A 10,789-nucleotide genomic window follows, 5' to 3' on the forward strand; every position below is an offset into this window, starting at 1 on the left:
GAAGGTGCTGTCTAAAGAGCCTTGGTGAATTCCTGTAGTGCATCTTGTAGATTGTACACACTGCTGCTGCTGTGCATCGGTGGTGGAGGGATTGAATGTTTGTGGGTGCCAGTCAAGCGGGCTGCTTTGTCCTGGATGGTGTCCAGCTTCTTCAGTGAATGTGGGAGGTGCGCTTATCCAGGCAAGTGAGGAGTATTCCATCACACTCGTACATAACTTGTGCCTTGTAGGTGGTGGACAGGTTTTGGGAAATCAGGAGGCAAGTTACTCGTCGCACGATTCCTAGCCTCTGACCTGTTCTTGTAGCCACAGTATTTATAGTTCCGGTCAATGGTTACCTCCAGGATGTTGATATTTGGGGACTCAGTGATGGTTATGCCATTGAACATCATGGGGCGATGGTTGGATTCTCTCTTGTTGGAGATGGTCATTGCCTGACACTAGTGTGGCAGGAATGTTACTTGCCACTTGTCAGCCCAAGCCTGGATATTATCCAGGTCTTGCTGCATTTGGACATGGACTGCTTCAGTAACTGAGGAGCCGCAAATGATGCTGAACACTGTGCAATCATCAGCAAACATTCCCACTTCTAACCTTACGATGGAAGGAAAGTCATTGATGAAGCAGCTGAAGATGGTTTGGCTTAGGACACTACCCTGAGGAACTCCTGCAGTGATGTCCTGAAGCTGTGATGGCTGACCTCCAACAACCACAACCATCTTCCTTTGTGCTAGGTGTGACTCCAACTAGTGGAGAGTTTTCCCCCTGATTCCCATTGCCTCCAGTTTTGATAGGGCTCCTTGGTGCCACACTTTGTCAAATGCTTCCTTGATGTCAAGGGCAGTCACTCTCACCTCACCTTGGAAGTTCAGCTCTTTTGTCCATGCTTGAACCAAGGCTGTAACAAGGTCAGGAACTAAGTGTCCCTGGCGGAACCTAAACTGGGCATCAGTGAGCACGTTATTGCTATGCAAGTGCCACTTGATAGCATTGTTGATGACCCCTTCCATTACTTTACTGATAATCGAGAGTAGACTGATGGGGCGGTAATTGGCCGGGTCGGATTTGCCCTGTTATTCGTGTGCAGGACATACCTGGTGTTGACTCTGCCTATGAGTACAACTGACGTATGGACAAACAAGTCTTACCAACGGTAGTTTGTTTCAAGTCGACTTTATTATATCACACAGATTTATTCAAAAGCGCTTTACCAAAATAACTCTCAAAGTTTACACAGTTTGGAATGTAATGATTCTACCTGTTCAAGGGGAGGTGATCAGTCTCTGGCTTGGCGGTAGATCTTGTCACTGAGTCCCTGACTCAGGGTCCACTTTGCGAAGGTTGTTCCTGCAGGTCTTCGCTGTCGATGCCTCAGAAGTCCCTTCTATACAGTTGCACCCAGCATTGAGAACGTTCTTAATCACATACTCATGTGAGTCATGGTCTTCGGTTTACTTAGCGATGTGTAAAACAGGTTACATCTGTTACATTGTTCCTTTGTGAATAAGTTAGTTTCTCATTTGTGTTGACTCATCCAGTGGAGGGGGGGGTACCTTCTGTTCCTTGCAATCAACCGTCCCTTCTCCTTTTGCTGATAGTGCACATTCCATTCCTGCGCACTGCTTCTATGTTGGCATCCTTTACCATCATGTTCCATGAATGTTGCAGCTTGCTTAGCCTTTCTGGCTACAGTGGGCAATTTTCCACATAGCCGGGTAGATGCTGCTAGTAGCTGCTCTGCCTATCACTTGCTGCATATGCTGTTAGGCACGCAAGTAGTCCTGTGTTATAGATTCACCAGTTTGACGCCTTATTTTTAGGTATGCCTGGTGCTGCTCCTGGCATGCCCTCCTGCACTCTTCATTGAACCAGGGTTGATCCTCTGGCTTGATGGTAATGGTAGAGTGGGGGATATGCCGGACCGTGAGGTTACAGACTGCGGTTGAGTACAATTCTGCTGCTGCTGAGGGTCCACAGCGCTTCGTGGATTCCCAGTCTTGAGTTGCTAGATCTGTTCGAAATCTATCCCATTTAGCACTGTGTTAGTACCACACAACACGATGGAGGGTATCCTCAATGTGAAGGCGGGATTTCATCTCCACAATGACTGCGTAGTGGTCATTCTTACCCATACTGTCATGGACAGATACACCTACAGCAGGTAGGTTGGTGAGGATGAGGTCAAGCATGTTTTTCCCTCTTGTTGGTTCCCTCACCACCTGCCGCAGATCCAGTCTAGCAGCTATGTAATTTAGGACTCTGTCAGCTCAGTCAGCCTCAATTAATTTTCCTGTTGCATCTCAGTATAGAGAATCACATGGGTGTAGGGCCATGTGACAAAATGGAGAACTGTATGCCTGTTATATCGTCCACCTTAATTTGCATGTATTTAAAAAATTTGGTTGGGCTGCATTGCTGATGTGTGATACTGTATGCTGTTTTGGCCTGCATATTTAAGGAAGGATTTACTTGCAAGGAGGCAGTGCAGCAGAGGTTCACTAGATTGGTCCCTGGGATGAGATGGTTGTCCTTTGATGAGACACTGAGTAAATTGGCTCTGTATTCTCTGGCTTTCAAAGAATGAGCGGCAATCTCATTGAAACATACAAGATCCTGAAGGGGATTAACAGGGTAGACATTGAGGTTGTTTTCCCTGGCTGGGGAACTTGGGGGCACAGCCTGATGATGAGTTCAATTGTTTAGGACTGAGATGAGGAGAAATTTCTTCACTCAAAGGGTTCTGAATCTTTGAAAATTTCTACCCCATAGGGTTGTGGATGTTCTATCATTGAATGTATTTAAGGCTGGGATGGACAGATATTTGGTTTCTTAGGTTATGAAGGGATATGAGGAGTGGATGGGAAAGTGGAGTTGAAGCTGAAGATCAGCTATGATCATATTGAATGGCAGAGCAGGCTCAACAGGCCGTATGGTCCACTGCTGCTCCTACTTCTTATGTTCTATTCTCTCATGAGCCTGTGCCCCCGGGATCAGCCGAGAAACGGACCGCTGACCGCGATCGGCCGCCGACCGCGATTTCGCGCTGGCTCGCCAATTAACAGCCAGCCAGTGTGAAACATGCGCTGAAAAGCTCAGCGCTGCCGGGATGGGGGCGGGAAGAGGGCAGATGATGACGTCAGTGCAGATGCGGGCCAGCGTTCATAGAAAGCTCCTTGAAGGCAGAGAGCTGCCTCGGAGCCAAAGACCCGAAAAAGCAAAAATAAAGGTTTCGAAAGCTGAAAAAATGTGTCCATGCATCTTAAACAGTGACCTGAAAATTTAGCTTATGAAAATGCTGCCCACAGAAATTTATTTATATTTCATCATGGAAATCTCATCCCACCCATGGATGAGGTTTGTTGAAAAATGCCAAGGCTGCCTGGCCGATTTGCCTGTCTGCCAACTGTAAGGCTGGACGGGCCACGTAAAATGACAGACAATTGTGCCGTTAGAGGGCTTCATTTACCTTTTTAATTGTCGGTGGGCATGCTTCCGACTTTTGCGCACGCCCGCAGACCGAAATATTGTGAGAGTGCAGGATGATGTCAGGATGCTTGCCCAACGTCATCTCGCGCAATTTCACGCCCAATCGGGTCGGGCATGCGCGTGCCCGCCCAATCAGTGTAAAATTCAGCCCCGTGGGAAAATTTTTCTCCAGATGAGGACAGGATCATATTTAGCTGAGATAAACACCTTCAATTGCTTTCACCACATTTGGGAGGTACTGGAGGCTTGTTGGTATCTGTGCTTGAGCTGTTCCTTCAGGGGAGACGTAAGGAAATAAATGCTTGTGAAATATGAGCGGTTCTTTAGTTCATTTGCCCATAAAACCATGAACGCAAAGCAGCCTATGTCTGGAAGTGTTGTGGAATGTTTCATTTATTGATTAAATAGAAGTTCATTCCACTCCAAGTTATGACCATTTCATAAGTCAGTATCATGCATTGCATTCAAACATGAGGTGCTCCTTACGTCTTTCCCAAATATCATAACCGAGATCTGTATTCCAAAATCAACATGTTTTGTTTGACTTGAATTTGGTGCTAATATGTAATTGTTTGTAGCACACCCACGTTTTTTGCCACGGTAGCCTAATCTGTTGACACGATGGCGAAAATGCTATTGTACATCATTTGTTATTGATTTTGCTCTCTGTCATTATAAGGAAGTGGAGATGTGATGGGACAGGACTTCCACATGCCACTTTTTTCCCAGCCATTTAAGTTCCAAATCATGGGACAAAATTTTCAACATTTGGGTCCAATGGACCCCCACCTGTGGAAGCAATGCCCTGGTGAGGTGTAAAGTCGTTGTCTAAAGAAAAGTAGTGGAGACATTTTTTTGTTTTTTGCTTTGCCAGCTATCTCCAATTGAACTGGGTGGAATTCTGTGGTAATTCCTGACATGACAAATCTGACTGACAGCTGAGGGGACCAAAAATCACCCACCATTTTGGATTTCAAATTTTGGAAGTTGTGTAAGATGTGGCAAATCTGGACTCTGCCTCAACTTGTGGATTCCCTCCTGGCATCACATAGAAATCTGCCCTCAGCCCCAGAAATGTTGGTTCCTAGGTATTTTCATAATCTGCCAGGTTATTTTTGATATTAATTGTTCATTTATCTAGATCCTTGTTTGAATTCATTTTCAGAGACTTGCACTGGGGTAATGTTCTTATCAAGAAAACTGACATCAAACAGGTTGAATACAAATTGTGTGGGAATACTTTCAACATTGATAGTCATGGATTTATGGTCAATATTATTGATTATACTCTATCAAGAATGGGAAGAGGTCAGTAATATTGTCAATGCATTTTAATAAAGCCATGAGTTCTGATTTTTAAAAAAAATACTTCCCCCTTGATCAACTGGACCTGGAGTTTTTTTCAGCTCGTACATTGTGGTACTGAATCTAATATTAATATAGGAAAAAGAAACATCAGGAATTGCCTTATAATATAGGAGCAGGAGTAGGCCATTTGCCCTCTTAAGCCTGTTTCGCCATTCAAGGGGATCATGGCTGATCTGTGACCAAACTCCATATACCTGCATTTGCCCAAATCCTTTAATATCTTTGGTTAACAGAATCCTTTAATATTTTTGGTTGACAGAAATCTGTCAATCTGAGATCTAAAATTATCATTGACCCAGCATTAATTGTTGTTTGTGAAAGGAAGTTCCAAACTTCTATCACCCTTTGTGTGAAAATTTTGCTAATAAGTCCATTATGTGGTACTTTGTCAAAAATCCATATAGATATCAACCACACGACTCTCATCAACGCTTTGTTTCTTCATCAAAGAATCCAATTAAGTTAGTCAGACACAATTTGCCTTTAATGCAACCATGCTGATGGTCTTTTATTAGCCCATACTTTTCCAAATGTCAATTAATTTTGTCCCAGATTATTGTCTCAAAAAAAAGTATCCCCACCATCGATCTTAGGTTGTCGACCTGTAGTTGCCTGATTTATCCATTTCTCCTTTTTTAAATAGGGGTGTAACATTTGCAATCCTCCAGTCCTTTATTATCACTCCCATATTCAAGGATTGGAAAATTGTGAACAGAGCCCCTGCAAGAGACTTGCACTTATACAGTGCTTTTCAATATCTCACAATATTGCAAAGGTCTTAACAGCCAATTAAGAACTTTTGAAGTGCAGTCACTGTTGGGAAAGGAGGAAGCAAATTTGTATTCAACAAGCTCCATAAACAGTAGTGAAATAAATGACCAAAATAATCTTAGGGTTGGTTAACTAATAAATGCTGCCAAGTACAATGGGGCGAACTCCTCTCCACCTCTTCAAATAGTGCCTTGGATCTTTTACAACCCCCTTGACAGATAGATGACCCATTGATTTACCATCTTATCCGAAAGATCCCATCTCTGGTGTAGTTGGAGTAACCCGAATGCTGTAATGGCATTGTGGAGATTGGAGCATCACTCCTAGTTTTGCTGGGTTATGATTTTATCTGAACACTTTATTTTAATCAGTGTACTACAATCACACCCACATATCTATTATTCCCTACATTTAATACACTGAAATGATTTGCTCTCCCCAGATGATGTTGTACACTTTTGTGATCTTTCCTCTGAGGATAGTTTCTTTCATGGTCAAGGAGATTATCAATTTGATATATACAGAAAAATGAAGAAGGAAAACCTGTGAGTAATTGAGAGTATTTAAGAATTTTTCCTAATAGAGTACATCCATATGTTTTGAAACATCACTTTGTATTTGTCACATGATATACAGCACTTGCAGTGAAAGCATTGAAGCATTTAAGGTTGCCCATATGGTGATGCACATTTTGGGAACTCTGCACTCTTTGGAGATTGGGATAATTTGAAAAGTCACTTGGGTTAAGTGGGCATAGCTGGATAGCAAAGGGCAAGTTTATCCCTTTGTGGGAGCTGGCATGAGCTGTTAGTTTGTGATGCCATTCTAAATTTTTTGCACCCAGTTGTGGTTAGGAATTATGTAAGAGGAACAGAAAGTGATGATTTTGTCAGGAATTAGCATCAGTCTGGAATATTGTCTTGGGCGCCTACCTGGCTCATGATGTTATCAGAAGTCCCATTTTGGTGTTATAATTTCTAACCAATTAAATCCATGTGTGAACATATTAGGTTGTACATAATCTTTTTATAGATATTAATAGGTTTATTTTTAAACCCTTGCTTAAGAATAGTGCACAACGTGATACAGTATAAACATATGAAATATTCAAATGTGTACTGAAAATGCATTTTTTTCTAAGATAAAAGCAAAAAACTGCGGATGCTGGAAATCCAAAACAAAAACAAAAATACATGGAAAAACTCAGCAGGTCTGGCAGCATCTGTGGAGAGGAGCACAGTTAACGTTTCAAGTCCGCGTGACTCTTCAACAGAACTAAGGAAAAATAGAAATGGGGTGAAATATAAGCTGGTTTAAGGGGGAGGTGGGACAAGAAGAGCTGGATAGAGGGCCAGTGATAGGTGGAGATAACCAAAAGATGTCACAGACAAAAGGACAAAGAGGTGTTGAAGGTGGTGATATTATTTAAAGGAATGTGCTAATTAAGGGTAGAAAGCAGGACAAACAAGGTACAGATAGCCCTAGTGGGGGTGGGGTGTGGTGAAGGAATCGAAAAAGGCTAAAAGGTAGAGATAAAACAATGGATGGAAATACATTTAAAAATAATGGAAATAGGTGGGCAAAGAAAAATCTATATAAATTATTGGAAAAAACAAAAAGGAGGGGGGAAATCAGAAATGGGGTGGGGATGGAGGAGAGAGTTCATGATCTAAAATTGTTGAACTCAATATTCAGTCCGGAAGGCTGTAAAGTGCCTAGTCAGAAGATGAGGTGCTGTTCCTCCAGTTTGCGCTGAGCTTCACTGGAACAGTGCAGCAAGCCAAGGACGGACATGTGGGCATGAGAGCAGGGTGGAGTGTTGAAATGGCAAGCGACAGGGAGGTCTGGGTAATGCTTGCGGACAGACCGAAGGTGTTCTGCAAAGCGGTCACCCAGTCTGCGTTTGGTCTCTCCAATGTAGAGGAAACCGCATTGGGAGCAACAAATGCAGTAGACTAAGTTGAGGGAAGTGCAAGTGAAATGCTGCTTCACTTGAAATGAGTGTTTAGGCCCTTGGACGGTGAGGAGAGGGGAAGTAAAGGGGCAGGTATTGCATCTTCTGAGGTTACATGGGAAGGTGTCGTGGGAGGGGGTTGAGGTGTAGGGGATGATGGGGGAGTGGACCAGGGTGGCACGGAGGGAACGATCCCTACGGAATGCCCCCAGGGGGAGTGAAGGGAAGATGTGTTTGGTGGTGGCATCATGCTGGAGTTGGCGGAAATGGCGGAGGATGATCCTTTGAATGCGGAGGATGGTGGGGTGATAAGTGAGGACAAGGGGGACCCTATCATGTTTCTGGGAGGGAGAAGACTTGTCCTCACTTATTACCCCACCAGCCTCCGGATTCAAAGGATCATCCTCTGCCATTTCCGCCAACTCCAGCATGATGCCACCACCAAAGACATCTTCCCTTCACTCCCCCTGGGGGCATTCCGTAGGGATCGTTCCCTCCGTGCCACCCTGGTCCACTCCCCCATCATCCCCTACACCTCAACCCCCTCCCACGACACCTTCCCATGTAACCTCAGAAGATGCAATACCTGCCCCTTTACTTCCCCTCTCCTCACCGTCCAAGGGCCGAAACACTCATTTCAAGTGAAGCAGCATTTCACTTGCACTTCCCTCAACTTAGTCTACTGCATTCGTTGCTCCCAATGCGGTTTTCTCTACATTGGAGAGACCAAACGCAGACTGGGTGACCGCTTTGCAGAACACCTTTGGTCTGTCCGCAAGAATTACCCAGACCACCCTGTCGCTTGCCATTTCAACACTCCACCCTGCTTTCATGCCCACATGTCCGTCCTTGGCTTGCTGCATTGTTCCAGTGAAGCTCAATGCATACTGGAGGAACAGCACCTCATCTTCCGACTAGGCACTTTACAGCCTTCCGGACTGAATATTGAGTTCAACAATTTTAGATCATGAACTCTCTCCTCCATCCCCGTCCCCTTTCCGATTTTCCCCCTCCTTTTTGTTTTTTCCAATAATTTATATAGATTTTTCTTTGCCCACCTATTTCCATTATTTTTAAATGTATTTCCATCCATTGTTTTATCTCTACCTTTTAGCCTTTTTCAATTCCTTCACCACACCCCACCCCCACTAGGACTATCTGTACCTTGTTTGTCCTGCTTTCTACCCTTAATTAGCACATTCCTTTAGATAATATCACCACCTTCAACACCTCTTTGTCCTTTTGTCTGTGACATCTTTTGGTTATCTCCACCTATCACTGGCCCTCTATCCAGCTCTTCTTGTCCCACCACCCTACCCCCTTAAACCAGCTTATATTTCACCCCTTTTCTATTTTTCCTTAGTTCTGTTGAAGAGTCACGCGGACTTGAAACGTTAACTGTGCTCCTCTCCACAGACTGCCAGACCTGTTGAGTTTTTCCAGGATTTTTGTTTTTGTTATGCATTTTTTTCCGTTTTGCATGAATGGATATCAAATTAATGATGTTGCAATTGGTGATATTCTTATGGTGTCTTACTCCACCAACATGTAGAATACTGATGTTACCTACAGCAGACTAAATACTTATGGAGGCTGTTACTAGTACAGTATTAATATTATCCAGTTTGCACATGCAGCTACTTTACAGCAAGGTTTCTCTTGGTTGGATCACATATTGAGTGCAATTTGGCCTCATTGTACAAATCACAGTTTCTGTTGAATTGGATTAACACCAACTATCTGCCATACCAGATATGATCAGTGTCATAAAATGATTATTTTTGCATTTATTGTTCTAATGACCAATAATTTGTTGAAAAAATTTAGCTAAAATAATTCTTGGCTCATTTCTGCATTGACAAAGTGACATTCAATCCAGACACTTTATAGAAGATGCAACTTTTAGGCTTGGCTTAACATGATCCACAGACTGTGTTTAGCATGAAATCTTTTTTAAACTATCCAAAACTATTATGGAATAATTATAGTACACTTGGAATATCAAGAATGGTATGGAAGTTGTCTGTTTATAGGAATTGGAGTCTTGAAAATTCACAATGATGGCACCTTTTAAAACAGGTATTTCTCTTTTGTCTTTTTTAAATGAAACTGATGAACACTTCCTCCTTTTGTTTCTCAGTAACAACTGGGCAGAGTACAATCCACACACAAATGTGTTATGGTTGCATTACCTGGCTGACAAAATGTTAAGCATGCGGTACAAGAGAAGAACCACCAGAGCTCACAAGATACTTGAAAATAAATTTAAGGAGTTCATGCATGAATCTCTAGAGTATCAATGTGCTGTAGATTTACTATCATCAAGTCGACTGTTTCAAAACAACTAAAGTATTTTGCCTTAATTTTCAGATATGTAAATAAAGTGGCATAACCTTTAAAATAATGATTTTTAAATATTGTAAAATATCATGTAATGTATTGCTTAAATAAAATTCCAGTGTCAAATGATTGCTTGTAATGCAGTAACAGATTAAATCTGGTATTTAATTTTTATATTGCCAAAGTGAAATTCCATTCTAACCTATTGGTCATCATTCAGTGACAGACTAAGTATGACCTTTCAAACAGAGTTTGCAATTGATTTTTAATTTCTTTCTTGTTGGCACATAAAGAAACCGAGTACTTTTAATAGCACTGGAAATAATCAGTATGCCAATAGAACATAAGATAAACCAAAATTACTCGAGCCATATCTTTTATATATTAGCCTGATTTGAGTTGGTCCCATCTTCCTCTCGAGCTCGGAGATTGTGGGTTCAGCATCTATGCGAGTGGTTTGAGCTCACATTCAAGTTGACACTCAAATGCAGTACTGTGGAAGAGCTGCATTGTTGGGACTGTTGGTCTTCAAATGAGACAGTAACCTGATTTTCCTGTATAGGTGGATGTTAAAGGTTCTGAGAAAAACCGGGAGTCATCACTCAACAAAAATAGCTTCATTGGCCATTCAGCTAATTGCTGTCTATGGGCTCTTAGTGTGCAATATGGGGCAGAGTTTTCCAGTCCTCCCCCACAGCAGGTTTAATTGTAGGCAGGTTGGGGAGCAATGCAGTGGGAGCTGAAAAATCTGTTCCCTGCAGGCGTAAAATAATGGTACGATCTTGTGCTCCCGCGGGTCACAATTACCCCCAGAGGCCAACGTGAAACCGATTTATATCCTGGTAATGGGCAGATGAAGGCCCGACCAGA

General features: G+C 42.7%; 1 protein-coding gene across 1 annotated transcript in view; it reads left to right on the plus strand.

Annotated features, from left to right (window-relative positions):
• Positions 1–10,092, plus strand: part of haspin (histone H3 associated protein kinase) — a 61,719-nt gene extending 51,627 nt beyond the window's left edge. Inside the window, exons 13-15 of the mRNA XM_078552150.1 lie at positions 4,652–4,794; positions 6,068–6,170; positions 9,720–10,092. Of these exons, the coding sequence (XP_078408276.1) occupies positions 4,652–4,794; positions 6,068–6,170; positions 9,720–9,927 (454 nt within the window). The 3' untranslated portion in view covers positions 9,928–10,092. The remainder of the gene's footprint in view (positions 1–4,651; positions 4,795–6,067; positions 6,171–9,719) is intronic.
• Positions 10,093–10,789: the final 697 nt, after the last annotated feature.

The sequence above is a fragment of the Cetorhinus maximus genome, chromosome 1, assembly GCF_964194155.1.
Source record: "Cetorhinus maximus chromosome 1, sCetMax3.hap1.1, whole genome shotgun sequence".
In the NCBI taxonomy this organism is placed as follows: domain Eukaryota; kingdom Metazoa; phylum Chordata; class Chondrichthyes; order Lamniformes; family Cetorhinidae; genus Cetorhinus; species Cetorhinus maximus.